The sequence below is a fragment of the Lontra canadensis genome, unplaced genomic scaffold (assembly GCF_010015895.1).
Source record: "Lontra canadensis isolate GAN:19392208 unplaced genomic scaffold, GSC_riverotter_1.0 scaffold33, whole genome shotgun sequence".
NCBI classification, from domain to species: Eukaryota; Metazoa; Chordata; class Mammalia; order Carnivora; family Mustelidae; genus Lontra; species Lontra canadensis.
This window is the reverse complement of record NW_022631027.1, coordinates 19,345,134-19,367,730: the sequence shown is the minus strand read 5'-3', so window position 1 is coordinate 19,367,730 and position 22,597 is coordinate 19,345,134. Positions and strand designations below refer to the sequence as shown.

The 22,597-nt window shown below is 37.7% G+C and overlaps 1 protein-coding gene across 5 annotated transcripts in view; it reads left to right on the top strand.

Moving 5' to 3' along the window:
* Positions 1-22,597, top strand: part of VAV3 (vav guanine nucleotide exchange factor 3) — a 361,362-nt gene that overhangs the window by 175,220 nt on the left and 163,545 nt on the right. For all 5 annotated transcript variants that reach the window (XM_032867260.1, XM_032867258.1, XM_032867257.1 and 2 more), the window contains exons 7-14: positions 1,136-1,204; positions 3,355-3,458; positions 4,969-5,068; positions 10,005-10,100; positions 14,700-14,768; positions 16,864-16,950; positions 20,818-20,903; positions 22,353-22,485. In XM_032867260.1, coding sequence (XP_032723151.1) covers positions 1,136-1,204; positions 3,355-3,458; positions 4,969-5,068; positions 10,005-10,100; positions 14,700-14,768; positions 16,864-16,950; positions 20,818-20,903; positions 22,353-22,485 — 744 coding nt within the window. The remainder of the gene's footprint in view (positions 1-1,135; positions 1,205-3,354; positions 3,459-4,968; positions 5,069-10,004; positions 10,101-14,699; positions 14,769-16,863; positions 16,951-20,817; positions 20,904-22,352; positions 22,486-22,597) is intronic.

The following is a 22,597-nucleotide window of genomic DNA, read 5'->3' as shown; positions in this document are numbered from 1 at the left end:
CCAAGCGGAGAGCCCGATGCGGGGCTCAATCCCAGGACGCTGGGATCATGACCTGGGCCGAAGGCATAGGCATTAACCCACTGAGCCACCCAGGCGCCCCTGGAGGGAACAGTTCTATGCAAGGAAGTGATTCTGATGATGGTTTATGGAGTGTAAACTCGGTAGGAAGGGAAGTGAAGACATGAGAGACACAGGACGTTTAGTGGATTGGCAGATCCAGTGGTGTTGAAGAATTCCTTGGAGGAATGAGCTATCAAGGTAGGGGGTAGTGGTCAGAGAGTTGATTGTTTGAAAATAATACTCTAGAGCCTTGCAATTGTTGATGATGAGAAGGTTTTGGGATGTGACCGCCAAAGTAGGGAGCTGAGCTAGAATGGAACACAAGATTACTGGAAGTCAAGGAATTGAAAGGCCAGGCTATTGGAAGGATCAGCTGTACATGTACTGAGATTGCCAGAAATGGACATTGGAGTGGTAATGGAAAGCAATATGGCAGGCCAAGAACTAAAATTCTCAAAGAACGAAGAGAATGAGCCATAAATTGCACAAGTACATAATCTCAGTGATCTAAAATCTTTTTTTTTAAAGATTTTATTTATTTATTTGATAGATCACAAGTAGGCAGAGAGGCAGGCGGAGTGGGGGGGGGAGGGAAGCAGGCTCCCCGCTGAGCAGAGAGCCCGATGTCGGGCTCGATCATAGGACCCTGGGATCATGACCTGAGTGGAAGGCAGAGGCTTTAACCCACTGAGCCACCCAGGCACCCCAGTAATCTAGGATCTTTACAAGGCATTTGAGGGATATTTTGTATCACCCCTGTATTTCTAAGATGTTGCCTTTTTTTTTTTTTTTTTGCCAATTCAGCCAATAGTGTTCTAGTGTTCTTTTTCTCTTACTTTGAGAAGTATTTATTGCTGAAACCTTTTTATATAAAGACATAACTGTATTATGTCTTTATATAACTGTATTATGTCTTTATATCTCTATTCAAGAATAAAATCTTTAAGAGTTTCTGCTTTTTTCTTGGTATTCATTATTTGGATAAACAATTGACTTTGAATAAATATTATTTGTTGATGAAAAACTGTTAGGATAAGTTGTGCTTAATTATTACTTCTCTGTTCTATCTTTGTAGTATTTCATGGCACCACTAAAAAGATTTCTGACAGCAGCAGAATTTGATTCAGTATTCATCAACATTCCTGTAAGTACAAAGATGCTAGCTTGAGTTGTATTATAAATTATACATAATATATAAATTATAAATTATATATAATATATAAATATGCATTATAATATATATAAATTATACATACATTATAATATATGAATTATATATACACACACACATATATACATTATATATAACATAACATATGAATCATATATACACATCTATATACATTATATATTATATATTATATATACATTATATATAATGTATATAAATTACATATACATTATAATATGTATAAGTTATATAACTTATAACTTATAATTGTGTTATAAATTCTATAAAATCCCTGTCTCTTGTTGGGTTCCAGATTCCTATTTTAATATTTTCCTGTATACTTTAGGAATTTTAACTCTATTTTTTGCTTCCTGAGTTCTTACATCCTTATTTTCCAGAAATAAAGGATATGTCATATCTTCAACCAAAGTCAGTTGAGATGCAAGCCGAACACGCATGGATAAGATTCATGTATTATCCTTAACTGCTTGTCAGGAAGAGGTGGCCTGAGTCAAGGAATCCCTGGTGCCACCTTCTGTCTGTCCTGTGGGATCCTCCTTATGCCTCACTCCTTGCTCTCTTGCTACTCCAACCCTTCAAGCCTGTCCTATAGACACTGTCCTGAGGGCATCACTCTGCTCTGTGGTGCTTTCTTCTTCCACTTCTAGCTCTACTAACCTTAACTCCCGTCTCTGAAATACACCGCATCCTTATGATGTAAGAATTCATTTTAGTGGTTCGAGGTGAGGAGCTTTTTTCCACATTTATGTAAGCATTTCAAATTTCAGACCCCCTTAGAATTATCTTATAATCTTAAAGGATAGTTACCTAGAAGCATTGAAACAAACCAAATGCTGTGCCAAGCAAGGGCATACTAGGCAAGATTCAAGTTCTTAAACCTCTCAAACTGGCTTGGGTTGTAAGAGATAGCTCGTGGATACACTATATAAGCTTTTGTGCACAAGCTTGCTTGTTGTAAAATTCCCTACTCTTTTGGTTCTGTTACGTTCAGTGCTGATGGGCATCTGTCAGTTAGTGACTATTGTCCTTGTCCCTGATTTTGTCCAGATGAAGACACTCTCACTGATTCATAGCATAGCAGGAAGAAAGATGTCACGACAACAGGTGAATATTTAGCATAAAGCAAACCGCACATTCTAGGAAGATGAGGATCTTGACCCACCTTACCGCTGTCACTGGAACACAGGGCACATTTACAGTCCTTAATCTTATGGCTTCAGCGTGCTCTCCAGAAAATGGACAGGGCCAACATATTCCTGTTTCCTTCCCACCCTGCTAAGGAAAGAGCTTGTGTTGAAGTCAGTGTGTGCCCCAAGGTACAGGGGAGGGATAATGGGAGAAATGCACCTTGATTAGAATTTCATTTCCTGGCTGTGATGTGTATTTACTGCCTGACTGAAAATTACTTGCTTATCAGGAAAAAAGTGAAATCCTGACTTCTGAGTTGCTCTAGCAAACTGCCTAGTACAATTTATCTGCTCTTTATTTATGCCATTAGTTGTCTGGTTTCAAGTAATTTAGTGTGATTATTGTTAGCTTAGCACCGGGACACCACTAATTGACCAAAGTGCAAATCTACATTTTTATGTCCTAAGGATGTGAATCATTACTTTATTCCGTCAATAAAACATTAAGCACTTGGATAGTTTTATTTAAAAAATTAAAGTGATTATAATGAAAATGAGTGTACATATTTTTATACAAGGAATAAATTACCCTTTAATAAGTAGTGAGATAATTTTCCCCCCCACAGGACACTGAAGATTCATGTCTGATCTGAAACTACTGTTTTCTCTGTACTTGGCCTGTCAGTCTTGCCCTTGTCTTCCCTCGTCTTCCCTCCCCTTCTTTCCTCTTCTCTCTCCTCTCCCCCAACTTCTCCCCTTTCTCTCCTCCCTTTCCCTCTTTCACTTCCTCCTCTCTTTATCTGTGGTGGCAGGTTTCTATATTGAGGACATTCAGCATATCCTTGAATAACAAGTCTAGCACTGATATGGATTTTCGGTTTGGGTGAGGTTTGTTTTTTTGTTTGTTTGTTTTTTGGTCCTGATTTATAATTTCCTTTGACGTGCTTTTTGTTTTGTTTTTTTTTCTTTCCTAAGGAACTTGTAAAAGTTCATCGGAACCTAATGCAAGAGATTCATGATTCCATTGTAAATAAAAATGACCAGAACTTGTATCAAGTTTTTATTAACTACAAGGAAAGGTAACTTTTAACTTTTAAATGTTGTGTATGCATGTATGTATGTATCAGTTTTTGATTATAGTGAGGGTTAGTATTAAGATTGCTCATAAATAGCTATTACCACTGTCCATTAAGATAATGCCTGGGTATGGGGTTATGGACATCGTGGAGGGTATGTGCTATGGTGAGTGCTGTGAAGTGTGTAAACCTGGTGATTCACAGACCTGTACCCCTGGGGATAAAAATACATTATACGTTTATAAAAAAAAATTAAAAATTAAAATAAAAAGATAATGCCTGGGTAATAATTAGAACATGGGACAGTTAATCTCAACGAAGTAGTTTGAGTTCTATATATGTATCAAGAAAAAGAAAAAAAAAAAACAAAAACAAGGATCCATAATTTTGTACTGTAAGTCAGAAGGTTCTGGTTCTTTATCAGTTTATCCCTGAGTTCTGTAGTTTTCAGGAAGTCATTTTAATTCCCTGAGCCTCCTTTTCTCTATCTGTAAATGTTAGGGGTAGATTAGCTGGTGCCTATGATTTTTCCCACTCTCATATTTGATAATTCTCTCTTTAAGGCACTTACCCTTTCTAAGTTTGGGGAAAAAAAAAAAAAGTCTTCTGAACTCATGTGAGTTGAAGTACCAAGAAATTTCACTTAAAATGTCATTCTCTCTTTTTAAATCAAGCACTTGTAGTTCCTAGTGCTAAGAAGTGGCTAATGAATTGCTTTGCATCAACAACTGTTGGATAAACATGAGCTCATTAGTGGTTTTTTTGGTCCCCAATGGAGAATTAAAAGAAACAATAAATTACCCAACCTTTTTGTAAAATGTCTATAATACTCCACAGTTCCCCATCCTCACGAGGCCTCGCACTCCATGCGGTACAAATTCTCTTCCATCCCACACCATTTAGGCCTCTCGTTCGTTCCCAATTTTCAGATGGTATGTTTTCCTTAATTCATTCCCAATTTTCAGATGGTATGTTTTCCTTAATTAAAAAGCAGGAAAGAGCAGGAGGTTTATTAATGAGTGGAGACATGAGTAGTGATTAAATAAAATTGTAGTATAAAGTAAAACTATTTCTGAGTGTGCATAAACAGTAAAAAGTTGATCTTTAATAGGAACATAAACAGAAATTTTTAATTTTGTTTTTGTAACATTCATGTGTACTCCCAAGTTCAGAGTCATTAAGCCAGTTTGTAAAATCTACCTGATAAAAAATGTATGTGGAATTAATCACATTCAAATTTAGAAATAAAACCCTTTTAATAGTAAAATATGAGTGACCCTTATTCTGCGACTGTACGTGTGGTATGTGTTTAAGAGAAATGAGAAAGCAGAGGTTTGGAGAGATGACAAGTGGTTTGCCCTGGATCACATAGGTAGTTAGAAACACAGGACAGGTGAGATTTGCTCTGATTCTCTCCAACTGTGGCTGTAAATACTTGAGAATTCTGTCTCTTCCCTTTCTACTTTATTCTGGTTTTTCCCCCCTGCAAATCTCTCTTCTTTTCCCCATTCAGGTTGGTTATCTATGGGCAGTACTGCAGTGGAGTGGAGTTGGCCATCTCTAGTTTAGACAATATTTCTAAGACAAAAGAAGATGTAAAACTGAAATTAGAGGTACCTGTTTATTTTTTGTTTATGAAATAAAGTAAGAGAAACCTCAAAGCAAGGGGAGGGAGATGGCAGATGGGCACAATAGGTGAAGGGGAAAGGGAAGTACAGCCTTCTAGTTATGGAATAAATAAGTCACGGAAATACAAGGCACAGCGTAAGGAATGCAGTCAGTGATACTGTAATAGTGATGTAAGGAGACAGATGGCAGCTGTGCTTGTAGTGAACACAGCATCGTGTAGAAACTTGTCAAGTCACTAAGTTGTACACCTGAAACTAAGGAAACATTGTCAACCATACCCCAAAAAAGAAAAAGAACAAAAACAGATGTATTCCTTTTGAGATCAGTGCAATAATAAATCTCCCCATGTATTCTAAATATAATTTCATGTCAAGTTTATATAATATTTTCATAGCTAGCTCTATAAAATAATGTGATAGTAATAATATAACAGTAGTAAAATCTACAACTTATAGCTCTGTTTTACATACATTATCTCGTTAGGTCCTTATGACTCTGTGAGATACGTGCAGTTAATTTTCTTCCCTTATGGATGAGAATGCTAAGGTTCAGAGAAATTATGAGTCATTTGCCTATGGTCACCTAGGTAGGAGGTACAAGAAAAGTAAGATATATGAGAGATAATGGACATGTAGATTAAAAATGGTTATTAGAAATACAAGACATTTAGGATCAGGTGTGTTAAAAAGGGCATGAATATTGCCTAAAAGAGAGAAAATGAGACAGACATAAGTAAGATTAAGTTGTTGTGTGACAACCAGTAATTGGGCTCCTTGAGTAAGACTGATCACTTCAGTGTGGGTAGAATGTGGGAAATTGCTCTGGAGAGGTAATATTGGAGTTAGGTCACCAAAGAATGGGGTGAGTGGACAGGGGAGGTTCTAAGGAGAGCATTCTGACCAGATGGGTTGGGAAATTTTGAGAAATGGAGAGTAGGTCAGAATAAACAGAACACATGGTAGCAATGGAAAATAAATCTGGAGATTGTGTTAAGTTTTTGTGTTTTTCTTGTATATCATTTTTTTCCCACAGGAAGAGTTTGTACTTTCAAAGAACTTTTGCAAAAGATTATTTATATGTTATATGAATTGTCATCCCAATTATGTGTTCCATATGTTTGGATTTTCTTTTTTTTTAAGATTTTATTTATTTATTTGACACAGAGAGAGAGATCACAAGTAGGCAGAGAGGCAGGCTCCCTGCTGAGCAGAGAGCCTGATGTGGGGCTCAATCCCAGGACCCTGGGATCATGGCCTGAGCTGAAGGCAGAGGCTTAACCCACTGAGCCACCCAGGTACCCATGTTTGGATTTTCTTAAATGTTGGGTAGAGATACATCATCAACTCTTAAATGGCTGTGTTTGGCTTAGTTGATTCTCTGGTGTCCCCTTTGCTGTCTTTGTTCTATTTAACAATGAGGTCAGGTGATGAAAGGGAAAAAAGAGGCACATGATTTTCAAAATAGAACTTTGATTGTTTTAGCATATTTGGTATGGTTTCATAACTCCCACAATGGGGAACTATTGTTTAGAAAGTTTACACGTCAACAGGCTCTCGAGTAACCATACTAACTCTCTATCATGGATCTTTTCCCCTGACTTCTTGTAATCCTCTGATGATGCAGATTTTATGTGTTCTGGTGACTTGAATCACCACTGAACAATAACCTGACACCCTCTTAGTGTAAAGGGTTCCCTCTGCTCTTGGGAGAAGAGAGCCTCAGAAACAGAGCTATAAGCCACCTTGACTCAAATTAAAATATGATGCTAAGATAAAACTTTACGACTTACACAACTAGTTCTTACCTAGTTGAGCAGTTTTTTTTTTATTTTTAATTTTTTAATTAATTTTTTTTTATTTGAGAGAGAAATTGAGCAAAGCTGGGAGGGGAGGGAGAAACAGGCTCCCTGCTGAGCAAGGAACCTGATGATGTGGGGCTCCATCCCAGGAACCTGGGACCATGACCTGAGCCGAAGGCAGATGCTTAACAGACTGAACCACCCAGGTGCCCCATAGAACAGTTTTGTTTTTTGTTTTTTGTTTTAACCAAAAGTATAAAACTCTGGCTCAGGATGGGAGTCTACAAGTTGTCATTCAAACTTCCATTATACTCAGCATTGTTTGGATGTTCCTCTCCCTTCCTTCAGAGTCACTGTCAAAGCCCTGCCTATGACCTGCTCTGGCAACATAGTTTGTGCAATAGATCACTCTCTGTCTGAGGGAAAGAGAGAACCTTCAGCTGAGTTTGGAAGGCTCAGGGCAAGGGGCTGCTGGGTCTCCTTTTTTGCCTGAAAAGTCAATACTTCTGACCAGGGTCCTGATTTGCAGGTATTTATCAGACACTCACTGTGACACCTCAGTAGATACTCTTTGCTGGGACTGTCCTGACATGACAAAGGGAAAGCTACGCTATTCTCCATGTGTCTCTGCCTCCTGCATGTCTTCAGTATTTTTTGTGCTTTTTTGAGCAAGTGTGTGGATGAGTGGGGGAAGAAGTGGAGGGAGTGGGAATGAGAGAATCTTAAGTGGGCTCTAAAACCCTGAGATCATGACCTGAGCTGAAATCAAGAGTTGGGCACTTAACCGACTGAGCCACCCAGGCAACCCAGGTCTTCAGTTTTGTGGTTACGTTTGCTCCTGGTGATTTTTGTCTTCTTTTCTACTTTGGAACCAAGATAACCTACGGCAAAGGGTAACAGAGTCTCTTTGTCTTGTCCTATATGCTAGCGCATCCCTATTCCTTTATTGTCTTCTCAGAGTTGAAGTTCAGCTAATAAGCATGTGACTTCTACCCTTTATTTACTTTCAATACTAATAAGTATTTCACTCCTCAGACTCAGACCCCAGTTGTAGGAAATGCCAGCAATGTTTGTTGTTGTTGTTTTTTACTTCCTGAGCCTGTGACTTGGAAATTCAAGGAACTAATTCTTTCCCCAACAGTTTTAAACTGACTTCTATAACATAACAAAGTGAATTTTTAAGTATAACATTTCTCTCCCTAACACTATGTTAAGATCTCTCTCTTTCTCTCTCTCTCTCACACACACACACACACACACACACACGTATATATTAAGATACAACCTCAATTCCAAGGAACTTAAAATGCAACTAGGGAGATGAGACTCATTCATTATAATAATTTTAACAGTTTAACCTCCTATTTGAGACCCATGATCCAGAACTCTCCACAGTCTGTAAAAGCAAGAAATCAGTTGACTTAGGTATTCTTCTCAGTGAACTGCAGCAATTGACAAGACATTAGCTAACATGTCCAGATGTGTCCCCAGTTCTTGGTTAAGACCTATAGTCCAATACTAATTAAGTTACTATGGTCATTAGAGCTAATGGTGTTTACTTTATAGCTCCTGACAATATATCCTTCCATGTGCCAGAAAAGCTAAATGTGGGCAAAGTGGAAACAAACTCATGAATAAAGCAGTATTTTCTTGAATGCAACTCTTCCTATGAACTAGAAAATTCCTTGGTCTGGGATGTGCAATTGTCTGAGGATTTTGGACTTAGTTTCTCCCTAATAATAATAATTTTATGGAAATTTGGTTTTTTTTTTTTTTTTTAAACTAGATCACAGGGGCCCCTGGGTGGCTGAGTCATTAAGTGTCTGCCTTCAACTCGTCAGGATCCCAGGGTCCTGGGGTTTGAGCCCCACATCACGTAGTGCTCCCTGCTCAACAGGGAGCCTGTTTCCTACCTCTTCCACTCCCCCTGCCCATGTTCACTTTCTTGCTGTGTCTCTGTCAAATAAATAAAAAAAATATTTAAAATAAAGTAAAAATTACATCACAGGGGCACCTGGGTGGCTCAGTGGGTTAAAGCCTCTGCCTTCGGCTCAGGTCATGATCTCAGGGTCCTGGGATCGAGCCCCACATCGGGCTTTCTGCTCGGCAGGGAGCCTGCTTCCTCCTCTCTCTCTGCCTGCCTCTCTGCCTACTTGTGATCTGTCTCTGTCAAAGAAATAAATAAAATCTTAAAAAAAAAATTACATCACAAATATGTGAGAAACAGTAAAATCAGAAAAGCAACTTGTTCAAGGTTACACAGCCAAGCCTTGTGATTTGAATTCATGCTTTGATATTTCAGAGTACTTTCCTCAAAGTCATAGTTAATGGCAAAAGAATGGACACAAGACAACACTATTTTTAGATAAACTTTTAAGAAAGGAGAGTGTGGGATTTTAAAAAAAAAAATTAGGCTTTTGAAACTTTGAATCCCATAAGTTTTATACTTTAGCAAATAGTTAGAGTCAGTCTTTGCATTTCATTCAGTTTCACAAATGTTTATTAAGCAAGAACTAGATTCTTAAAGCTGTAAAAGATGCATTGGGGAAGACACTGTGTACAGCAACAGTTAAAATGCCCACAAGGCACACAGGGAGACCACAATTTTGATCGGGATTATCACAAAAGGCCTAGATGTATAGTTCTTGAGGAGGATGAACAATCTGGTTGGAAGCTGGACCAAATGCATGGTGGTTGGGGAGAACAGAATGAAAAAATGGCAGGCCCAGGCAGGAGGCACATGACCAGCTGGATGAGTAGGGACTTGTTCCCGATTCCCCGCCCAGAGGCCGGCTAGGGGTGATTAGTAGAAGGTGGAGCTGTAAGGGTGAGTAGAAGAAGACCCCAGAGGGCCATTAGAGAAAATAATTTTCATGCAAAAAATAGTTCTGCTTAATGAATCATTTTAGAGTTGAAATGCTACAAGGTTTATTTGTCTTTTTGGATTTTAATTAGATACTTACTATTTTTCAGAAAGGATTATTGAGGAGGAAAATAACAAGATATTTATTATATAATAAGAGTTTTGTTTATGGCCTCTGCATCTTTTAATGATTGCTTTATGACTTCCTTTGATAAAATTAACAAAGTTTTTAAAGAAGTTTTTAAAAACATTTCATTAGGAATGTTCCAAAAGAGCAAATAATGGAAAATTTACTCTTCGAGATTTGCTTGTGGTTCCTATGCAACGTGTTTTAAAGTATCACCTTCTCCTCCAGGTATGTAACTTAAAACTGTCAGTTTGGTTATTTGTTCATTTATTCATTTAACAGAGTATTCATGAAGCATCAATTACGCTCCGTATACTCTATGTTTGGACTGTATCCCCTTGTGATTTTTCAGTGGTTAGTAGAGCTGAGTGGGAAATAACAGAACAGCTGGAAAATTTTTCTTTTAGCAAAGATGATTCTGTATCTTCCACAAAGTCACTTTTTGTGTCCTTCCAATAGAACTGGCTCCAAAAAAACAAACGAACAACAACAACAACAATAACAAAACAAGGCAAAACAAAAAGATCCCTTTAACCAGGTCTTCTTTGGTTAGCAGGAATCATTTATTAGACTCTCAGTGCTGCAATACCCCTGATTTTTGGCAGGTTAAGTGTTTAGGACTTTTTGTCTTATAACCATAAACTAAAAAAGAATTCTGTCACATTCCATGTTGCTTTCTGCTGTAATAAATTATAATAAGACTACATTTATTTTGAAGTGATTCTTGTTATAACCACAAAGCTTATGGTTTCCACAGTTAGTCCTCTAATGAGGGTGGAGAGTCTTATAAATTTAATTTGATAGCTGTACCAGGAGGCTCATTAGTTCTGCTCCAAGGAAATGTCTTACAGTATTAGTCTGTCATCTCTGCTGATGCTTGTGAAATGTCATTTTAAAAAGATCTACTACCTGTATGTGAAATATAATTTTGAGTCTGCTGCACTTTATACATCTCGTATATTAAATTTCTTGAACTGTAGTTGCAAAATTATTAGTCATCTCTATTTTTGTTCTACTGAGAAATCAGAAAAATTCAAACCCTGATTATTTCTTAAAAATGCATTAAAACATTTATGAGACCTAAACTCAAAGCAACTTAATCAAATTGGATTTTATGAAAAAATAATGAGGACTTAAGCAATCAGTCTCTGAGACATCATGAAACTAAAAACATGTCCAAAATAAGATAGTAATTTATTTTGTAACTTTGGAATAGTCAAATATCAATTGAAGATTTTAAAAGGTACAGTTTTCAAGAAACATACATTTGGTCATTTATAAAGTTCTAGAGAGACTTTTATAAGTTTAAAATATGACTATACTTTTTTGCAATTAGCAGGCTTTTTTCCTTAATCCCTCTTGGATTGTTTTATATTTTAAATTTCAAATGAATGTTTAGTTTTGTGTATGGTGTAAGAGAATGGTCGAGTTCCAGTCTTCTGTATATAGCTGTCCAATTTTCCCAGCACCATTTATTGAAGAGACTGTCTTTTTCCCATTGGATATTTTTTTCCTGCTTTGTCAAAGATTATTTGACCATAGAGTCGAGGGTCCATATCCTGGCTCTCTATTCTGTTCCATTGCTCTATGTGTCTGTCTTTGTGCCACTACCATGCTATCTTATTGATCACAGCTTTGTAATAGACTTTGAAATCAGGCAATGTGATGCCCCCCAGCTTTGTTTTTCTTTTTCAACATTTCCTTGGCTTTTTGGGTCTTTTCCAGTTCCATACAAATTTTAGGACCATTTCTTCCAGCACTTTGAAAAATACACAAAGATGAACTCAAAATGGATGAAAGACCTCAATGTGAGACAGGAATCCATCAAAATCCTAGAAGGGAACATAGGCAGTAACCTCTTTGACCTGGGCCACAGCAGCTTCTTTCAAGACACATCTCCAAAGGCAAAGGAAACACAAGCAAAAATGAACATTTAGGACTTCATCAAGATAAAAAGCTTCTGCACAGCAAAGGAAACAGTCAACAAAACGAAGAGGCAACCCATAGAGTGGGAGAAGATATTTGCAAATGACACTACAGACAAAGGGCTGATATCCAACATCTATAAAGAACTCCTAAAACTCAACACACAAAAGACAAATAATCAAGTCAAAAAGTGGGTGGAAGACATGAACAGACACTTCACCAATGATGGCTAACAGACACCTGAAAAAATGTTTATCATCATTAGCTATCAGGGATATTCATATCAAAACCACACTGAGATACCACCTTACACAGTTAGAATGGCCAAAATTAACAAGGCAAGAAACAACAAATGTTGGAGAGGTTGTGGAGAAAGGGGAACCCTTTTACACTGTTGGTGAGAATGCAAGTTGGTGCAGCCACTTTGGAAAACAGTGTGGAGGTTCCTCAAAAAGTTAAAAATAGAGGTATTAGCATTGTACACAATAGCCAAACTGTGGAAAGAGCCAAGATGCCCTTCAGTGGACGATGGATAAAGGAGATGTGGTCCATATATACAATGGAATATTACTCAGCCATTAGAAAGGATGAATGCCCAACTTTTGCATCAACATGGATGGGACTGGAGGAGATCATGCTGAGTAAAATAAGTCAAACAGAGAAAGTCAATTATCATATAGTTTCACATACTTGTGGAACGTAAGGAATAGCATGGAGGACATTAGGAGAAGGAAGGGAAAAATTAATGGGGTGGAAACCAGAGGGGGAGACAAACCATGAAAAACTGTGGTCTCCAAGAAACAACCTGAGGGTTTTAGATGGGATCGGAGGTGGTGGGATGGGTTGGCCCGGGGGTGGGTATTAAGGAGGGCACATATTGCATGGAACACTGGTGTTATTTGTAAACAATGAGTCTTGGAACACTATATCAAAAACTCATGATGGACTGTATGGTGACTAACATAACATAAAAAGTAGTAATAACAAAATATTTAGTTTTATGATTTTTTAAAATAGGGAAATTTTTATTTGGGGTAACATATAGATTAAAAATTCTAGAAATGTTTTTCTATCTTGATAGTGTGGAGTAGAATTTGTCTAATGTTTAGACATTCGTTACATTAATGTGGTATGAATTTGAACATTTCCTACTTACTGGTATACTTTAGTGGGGAAATAATTTTTGAAATACTTTATGGTTTGAAATCACAGATTTATAAAATTAGAGTATTTGAGAGTAGAGTATTTGAAACTGAGAAAAAATTGAAAATAGAAGTAAGAGAATATTACGTGGACAAGTTTTTTATACTTAACAAATCTGATGGCTGTAAATCGTCTTTATAACTAGAAACACTACTGATACCAAATTCAGCAAAAAGTTTTGAGTGTCTCCCCTGTTCAACACATAGTGTTAGGCATTCATGTTATAGAACAGCTCTTGCCTTCCCAGACTGATAAAGCTCACTGTTTGGATAGGGAAAATGAAATGTAAGCTTCTGGGTGCCATACAATGTGATAGGTATACAAAAAGCACGGAGGGAGTACAAATAAAGGCCTAGTTAATTGTGCCTGGGGAGGCTGGGGATTTCTGAAGCTGTCATAGAAAGCTTCACTGAGAAGTAATTCTTGAATTGGTTGTGAAGGGAACAGTAGGAGTTCAATAGAGGCATCAGAGAGGAAGGGCTTTCTAAGGAGAGCAAACAGCATGCCTAATGGGATCAGACACGAGAACATATTTTGAGAATTGCAGTTAATTTAATGTGGATAGAATATAGGTTGTTTGGATGGAGTGGAAAGAAATTGAAAGAGGTTTGCAGAATTCAGACCATGAAGGGTCTAAGAGGTATGGTTGATGACCTGAAGCTTTTGTGGGCATCACAGACGTCTAAATAGGATAGGGACAGGATCCAGTTTATATATTAGAAACCTAGCTCTTATGTCAATAGAATGAATAGATTGTAGTCCAGAGAGGCTACAAGTCAGAAGCAAATTTAGGATAACCCATGTGAAAAAGAGTAAGGACTTGAACCAATGTATTGGCAGTGAGGATGGTTTCCAGGGGTAAGATCAAAGTCAGTATCGCTAGAAGATAGTATGGGAGAGGAGCACCTGGGACACTTTTTAGATTTTGGCTTAGGTGATTCCATTGGTGGGGGTGTCCTCATTCAATAAAACATAAACAGGAACCAGAGCAGGGTTGTGAGTGAAGGTGCCTTAAGTTTGAAATTGTTGGGTTGGATGGGCTTGTGAGATACCCAGGTAGAACTGTTTAGCTCGACAGAAGATTCTGGGACTTGGGCGTGCTTTCTGGGTTTGAGCACATTTCTTTGAGAGGGATTTTGTCTTATTAGGTGAGCATTGATGTTATAGAGATGATTGTGATAGAATTTGTAGAGTATGTACAGTAAGAATAACAGAAGACCAAGGTGAAAATCTAGGGAATGGCAAATTTCAAAGGTACAGATAAAGAAAAAAATATGAGAGATGGGTGATTTGGCAGAAATTTAGGATGGACTAACCACCACCAACAATAATAGCAACAAACAAAAGATCCTAATGTTTCTGAAGCTAGGAGAGAGGAGTAGTCATCAGAATCAGTTGACAATGAGGAGATCTTTCATGACATTTGGGAAGGATGTCAGTGTAATGACGGGGGATAGAATTCAGGTTCATCTTTGAATGGAAAGTGTTTATAACCATTGTTTTATATCCTTTCGGTGTCTAGCTGGTCTTCTTATAGTTTGAGATTTTTTTATGGAACTAGAACCTAGTTAAGTTGCATCACATTTATTATGTTATGGTGCAAATAGTGATAAAAATGGCTTATTTCTTAAAATGTTTTCTTTCTTATATTTTGGTTTTAATTGATGAAGGTAATACTGAATTGTATCTTCCAAATAGGAATTGGTCAAGCATACTACTGATCCTACTGAGAAGGCAAATCTGAAACTGGCTCTTGATGCAATGAAGGTAAGGCAAATGTATCATTAACTTCTTTGTATTTTTTATTCCTGCTTAAAAACAATAGAATACAAACGCATAATACGCTGATATATTTTAATATATAAGTATTTGTATAGTTTTGTATTTGGTGGGAAGAGATAGGTACTTATTAAAGATTTATTAATTAATTAATTTATTTTAAAGGGAGAGAGTGTACGTGAGTCGAGGGAGGGGCAGAAGGAGAGAATCTTCAAGCAGAGTCCTGAGCTGAGCCCGGAGCCCGATGCAGCCTGATGAGGGGCTCGATCTCACCTGAGATCATGACTGGAGCCAAAATCAAGAGTTGGACACTTAACTGACTGAGTTATCCAGGCACCCCAGAAAATTGGATATATATTTTTTTAAATTTTATTTATTTGAGAGAGAGAAGAGAGACCACAAGCAGGGGAAGCAACAGAAGGAGAGGGAAAAGCAGGCTTCCTGCTGAGCAGGGAGCCTTACACGGGGCTCGATTCCAGGACCCTGAGATTATGACCTGAGCCAAAGGCAGAGGCTTAACCCACTGAGCCACCCAGGTGCCCTGAGAACTGGATATTTTTAAACTGAAATAGATATGGTTGCATGGATTTAGTTCTTAGACAAAGATACATAAAACCAAGAGGTGTATTAAAATAACTTTTGTTTTTTATGAAAGTATGACAACTTTTATAACCACCAGGAATGATTTAATATAATGGTTTTATTTCACATTATTTTTGTGGTTACTAATAGAATCCTGTTGGCTTGTGCAAGCAGCAGGTCAGCTGGTGACTTCAGAACACTGGCGTGACTTACTTTCCTCAAGTGAGGCTTTCTGCCAGGTTGACCTTCATGGATGTTGTACATCAGCACAGGTGGATTTCAGTTGGGGTCTCTATTTCTAGGTAAATCTGAAAATCAAGAGCTACAAGTAGATAAAGGCAGACTTTTAAACACACTGGGCAATCTGTAATGCTCCAATTTCTATGTTGTGCTGCACACTGACTTTGAAAGAATTATTTGCTCCTAACTTAAAACGTAAGCCACTATTTGTTTTCAAGACAAAATGGCGATGTGACTCTATCAGAAGGATGCTAATGGCTTCTCTGCATCCCTCTGCCAGGGTCCGTGAGGGCTCTGCTCTTCGGCTGATTTCAGGAGCCTGTCAGGAACCATCACACAATTATTTGTTATTCTTTTCCAAAGTCATACCAAGTTTCCAATTTTTAAAGAAATCCTTTATAGATACATCCTATGAAAAGTCAGACTTTCATTTAGAACAAAGTTAGGAACTGCTTTTTTGTCCGAGGTCTGTTCCTACTGTTGCAGATGAATTTAAGAGGGTAGAGAAAAAAGAACACCCAGAAAACAGGAAAATCTAGAGCACATATAATAAAAATAGCTACTTACAGTATGGAAAGATTAGCTAATGTTTCCTCAAATATGAGAAAAAGACATTTTAAAGTAGGTGAAGAAGGCACGTGGAGAAACGTGTCCCACACTGTTTGTTCACTTTTAATTCATTTCAGTGCTCTGAGGTTTTTCTCATCCTCTTTGCTTCTCCTTCATTAACTCTTTAAAACTGAACTGGCGGCAAGACTGAAAGCTCTCCAGGAACTAAGACACCAACTGGTTGCAGGAAACAGTCCTGCTGGACTGGACTCACTGTCTTACTTTTAGTTACTTTTTTCTCCCTGTTAATCCTTCATTATTGCGCTATTGACCTTATTCTAACCCGTGTAAGAATGTGATTCTCTCAAGGTCACTTATTAACATGTCTGGAATTTGCATTCTCCTGACCTAGTTTCCTTTTGTTGTTCTGCGTGGTGGCAGATTTTGTTTGTTTTTGTTTTTTATCCCTGCTCTTCTCAGAGGTGAGGTGAATGACAACGCCTTCGTCTTCCCAGCTGTACTGCAGACGCTTCAAAACCTGCTTTTCAGTAGCAACTTTGATTGATTGGATGTTCGTTTTATTGTCTTTGAAAAGTTATGGTGATTACTTTTACCGCTAATGAAATTAATGGTGTGTTTTCTTTCAAACAGTTTTCGTCTCTTCTCCAGTCTTATCTTGACTTCCTTTTATACCCTTCTCTTTATTCTTTAGGACTTGGCACAATATGTGAATGAAGTGAAAAGAGATAATGAGACCCTTCGTGAGATTAAACAGTTTCAGCTCTCTATAGAAAATCTGGTATGTAATTATCCTGCTATCCAGCTTCCCTAACTCACAAATCAGAGGACATTCTACAAGTTGTTTTTGAAGAAAAGATAATTTACCTTGAAGTTTCTGGTGTTGTAGGTTTTTTTCTGGTTTTTGTTTGACAGCACCCACATAGCTATCTCATGGCACCTGTGAAACGGGTGTCATTGTCTAAGGACTTTCCGCCTTTGCTTGTCCCTCCCTCTTTAATCACACTATGCTTATTCCCTTGGCTGTACAAGTTCAAACATTGGAGTTTTGGGTTTTTTTTTTCTTTTTCTTTTCTTTCCTTTACCCCACACATATTCATGGCTGATTCCTGTTAATGTATTCATTTTATATATTTACTGGGTGACTACTGTGTGCCAGACGTTTCCTTGGGGCCAGGGCTATAACTATGAACAGCAGGGTCTCGTGGCTGAGGAGGCAGTAAAAAGATGTTTAAAAATGCTCTACTGAGATCCATGCTGTGAACAGGGTGAGGCAACAGAGGATACTAAGGAGAGGCCTCATTTAGATGAGATGGTGAGAAAAAGTCCTTCTGAGTCATTTGCCTCTTGAACCTGAGGCATAAGAAGAAACCAGTGGTGCAGAGATCTGGGGGAGAGGATTCCAGACAGAAGCCATAGCAAATGAAATGGCCAGAGATGGGCCGGAACCTTTAGTGTTCGAGAGGCTGAAAGGCAAGAGTGTTTGGGTGAGTGAAGGGCTCTGAGTTGGGAGAGTGGTGAGTGGGAGGACCAGTTTCAAGAAGGAGCTGGTGGAGGCCTGGATGGAGCTATGGGCAGTGAAAATAGAGATACACCTATGAAGGTGTATCTGAAACATCTTTTCACGTATATAGTCACGTCCCCCTTTCAGGACCTCATCTGCCACCTCTCCTGTCACAGAAACCTCCAGCCATTCTTTCACATCGTTGCACTTCCAGATGGTGGACTTCTCAGTTCTGTCTCTTTCCCAACCTTGTCAGTATTGCCGTTGCCTTCAGGATTCAGGCAACATTCCTTAGCGTGGTATTTAAAGTTCTCAGTGATCTGGGCTTAAACTACTTTCCTGAACTCATCCAGCCAGTACCTGCCCACATACTTTGCTTTGCAGCTCTCCTGCTGTGTCGTAAGGTCTCTAATTTGCCTTACATTTTTATCATTCCGCCTTTGATGATAATGGAGTCAAACCCTAGGATATCTTCCCATTATTTCCTATCAAATTCCCTCAAGATCCAACTAAAATAATTCTTTCCCTAATCTCCCATTATTACTTTCTCTTTGTAATTCCATAGCATATTGCCTGGATAGCTGTTTAGCAGTGTGTGTGTGTGTGTGTGTGTGTGTGTGTGTGTGTGTGTGTAATATATATGACATTTACCATTATTGAATGTACAATTTTGTGATGTTAAATATATTCATGTTGTTGGGCAGCCATCACCACTGTCCATCTCCAGAACTCTCTTCATCTTGTGAAACTGAAGCCCTGTACCCATTAAATACTAACTCTGTTCTCCCCTCCTCCCAGCCCTCTGGCAACCACCATTTTACTTTCTGTCTTTGTGAATTTGACTACTCTAGGTACCTCATGCAGGTAGAATCATGTATTATTTGTCCTTCTGTAACTGGCATACTTTATTTAGCATAATGTCTTCAGTGATCTTCCTTGTTGTAGCATGTATCAGACTTCCATTTTGTTTTTTTTTTGTTTGTTTGTTTGTTTTTTTAAATATTTTATTTGTTTATTTGACAGAGAGTTAGAGAGAGAGCACAAGTAAGCAGAGCGTCAGGGAGAGGGGAAGAGAGAGAAGCAGGCTCTCTGCTGAGCAGGGAGCCTGATGTGGGGCTCGATCCCAGGACCCTGGGATCATGACCCAAGCTGAAGGCAGTCGCTTAACCAACTGAGCCACTCAGGCGCCCCTCCATTTTGTTTTTTAAAGAATTTCCTTTTTGAGGCTTTAAAATATAGCATTGCTTATACCCCACATTTTGGTTATCCATTCAGCTGTCTGTGGACACTTGGATTTCTTCCCTCTTTGACTATTGTGAATGATGCTGCTGTGAACACTGGTGTGCAAATATATGCTCAAGTCCCTGCTTTCACTTCTTTTGGATATATACCCAGAAATGGAATTGCTAGATTATATGGTAATTCTAGGTTTAATTTTTTGAGGGCTAGCCATACTGTTTTCTGCAGTGACTGCCCCATTTTACATTCCCACCAGCAATGCACAGGAATTCCAGTATCTCCACATCCTTGCCAACACTTGTTCTTTCCTTTTCTTCTTTTTTCTTTTTCAAAAAAATAATATTCATCCAAATGGGTACAAAGTAGCATCTTATTATGGTTTTGACTTTGTATTTCCCTAATGATTAGGGATATTGAGTATCTTTTCATATGCTTTTTGGCCACTTATATATCTTTCTAGAGAAATGTCTATTCAAGTCCTTTGCCTATTTTTGAGTCAGGTTGGCTTATTTTTTGTTTTTGTTGAGTTATAAGAGTTCTTTATATATTCTGGATATCCATTTTTGTCACACATTTTGTTTGCAAGTATTGTCTGCCATTCTGTAGGTTGCCTTTTCACTCTTTTGATCTTATCCTTTGCACAAAACGTTCCGTTTTGATGAATTTCAACTTATTGGCCTTTTGTGGATAGTGCTTTCCACTAGTGGTATAGTATAGTGGCATATCTAAGAAATCATTGCAAAATCTAATATCATAAAACTTTCCCCCTGTGTTTTCATCTAAGAGTTTTATATATTTGGTTTTTTGATCAGTGTGGTATACTGTTTAAGGTAAGGGTCCAACTTCATTCTTCTGTCTGTGCATATCCAGAGTCCCCAGAATATTTTGTTGAAAAAAGCTGTTCTATCCTCATTGAATGATCTTGGTACTGTTTTCAAAAATCCTTTGACCAGATATATATGACGGCCTATTTCCAGGTATTCTGTTTCATTGGCCTAGAAGTCTATCTTTATGCAAGTGCCACCCTGTTTTGATTACCATAGTTTTATAGTAAGGTTTGAAATCAGAAGACTAAGACCGCAACTTTGTTCTTTTTCAAGATTGTTTTGCCTATTAAGAGTCCCTTTGGATTCCACATGAATTTTATGATGGAGTTTTCTATTTTCTGCAAAATACATCATGGGGACTTTGTTAGGGAATATCTATTTTTATACTTTCTTGCAGCACAATTAATTACATATCTGCTTCCTCTATTAGAATATAATCTCCCAGATGTTAATGATAATTTTCAGTCAGTTCTTTTTCTCCTTAGAACCTTGTACAGTAGGTTTTCATAAATACTTACTTTTTTTATTGTCTGCCTCTGGGGAATTAGTTCATTATGTTTAATCATTAAGTCATACTTTTTATTCTTGAGATCTTAGCTCAAGGAAGCTATCCTTGGCTTCCTAGAACAAATGAAGCCCCTGGCAATGCATGTTTCCTGTACTCTTTCTTCTAATTATATACTTCTGTGAATATTTTCCCCCCACTGGGCAGGGGAAAACTTTGCCCTGTATCTACTACCGTGTCTGGCATACAGTGGGTGCTCAGTAAGTATTAGTTGCTGTAACTTTGTTGTGATTTGAATTCCTCCAGTTAATTCTTGCTTTTGGTAGCTAACTTCCCTATTAAGTTATAAGTAAAATTAATTAATGTCCCCAGTATACCTCCTTGGCCCAAAGACAGACTGTTTTTGAAAGTGAACCATATAGACCTGAGCATTTTAGACTAAGTGTGCTAAAAATGTAAAATGATAAAACTTGTAGTGTGATAAGGTGGCTGTTCCTAGCAAATATCCTTGCTAATATTTATTTGTTTTTACATGATTACAAAAATCTGAGACATATGAATTTTATATTTTAGAACCAACCAGTTTTGCTTTTTGGACGACCTCAGGGAGATGGTGAAATTCGGATAACTACTCTAGACAAGCACACGAAACAAGAAAGGTGAGAAAAGAGGAGCAATACTTATTTTCAGAATAAGTGGTTAGTATCAGAAGATTGAGAAAACAATTCTAGGACAAAGGGAAGCAGAGGAAGAAAAACAAGGGGACAGACCAACCTATGGTTTTTCTACAATTTTCTCATAGATATGTTAGAGGAAAAGACCTGTGTTTTGGTATCTGTTGATTTATCTAAGTTCTTAAGAGGGACATGACAAATATCGCTTTAGCTAAGGTTCAAAGGGACACACTGAAATGAGAGTAGAGCTACAGTAATAGACAACAAAATTGTTTGATTTCTTTTTTTGGTATACATTTGAAAACAACTAAAAATATGAAGTGCTCTAAGAAGTTGGTCTAAGTGGGGACCATTTCATGATATTTTCTTGAGGGAAGTTCAGGTTAGTGAAGTTGGCCTGGTATCCCAAATTATATACATAGGGTTGCTAAACTTGTTTGGTTGGTTAAAACGGCCATTTCTGGAACTTTTGGAATGAGAAAGTCAGCCAGCAGGGGGCAGTGTCAGCTCTTGCTTCCAACTTGATACCCAGGTGCCTCTCCAGGAAAATAGTCTTCAAAAGTGATGCAAGTATTAGAGCTATGTAAATGTATCATTTTCATTATCATTATTTTAAAATGTATACATGTTAATTCCTGAGAATTTCCTATAAGATGAAAATATTGATATGGGGTGATAGGATTACAAGTTTGTTTTTTCTCCCCCAATTACATTGTCATTAAAAATTAAGAGAAAAGAAACATCAACACAAAAATATAACCATAATTTTTCTAGCTTGCATTTTGCTCATATGCTGCTTGGTTTGTGTTTCTGGTGGTCCATGAAATCATGAGGAGCAACATAGAGGGTGAAAGTGCGGGTTCCACAGTCAGATCTGGTGTGAACCTTGCTCTGCCCTTCACTAGCTATGCGACCTTGAGCAAATTATTTAACTTCTCTAATCCTGTTTCCTCCCCAGTAAAATGAAGATGAAAATGATACCTCAGCATGTGGTCCTGAGGATTTAAATTAAGTGAGTCATCTTTGTGAAAGGGACGGACCCCTCCCTACACATTCTGGTCCACTCCTCAAAATATCAGAAGTTCACTACTCTTGTCATTAGTATTCTGTAAACGTCTAGTTTTTAAACGGGAAAAAAAAATTGCTCCTGGACACTTTGTGGTTTATCTCAGTTGTTCCTGAGCAACTCTGAACGTATATATTCTTACTATAATTTTGGATATTTTTAAAATTAAACTAAGGTAAAGTAAGACCATTCATCCCGTCAAGGGTAGTGCCAGGGTATGTACAGTTTATTCTTTTCCATATGCAACACTGCCTTGGTCTTTAACTCAAAGAAACAATGTTTGGTTGGTTTAATTAAATTTTACCAAGGAAAAGTTAATGTACATTCTTCCAAACCATTTTAAATCTCTCTCTCTCTCATTCTCTCAGGCATATCTTCTTATTTGATTTGGCAGTGATTGTATGTAAAAGGAAAGGCGATAACTATGAAATGAAGGAAATAATAGATCTTCAGCAGTACAAAATAGCCAACAATCCTACAACTGATAAAGAAAATAAAAAGGTGAATCTTTGAAAATTAATTACCATAATTTACTCATAACTTTGACCATTCAAGGAGAGGATACTAATGCATTAATATGAGAGGGCTTATCAGTGCAGGTGATTTTTCTTTC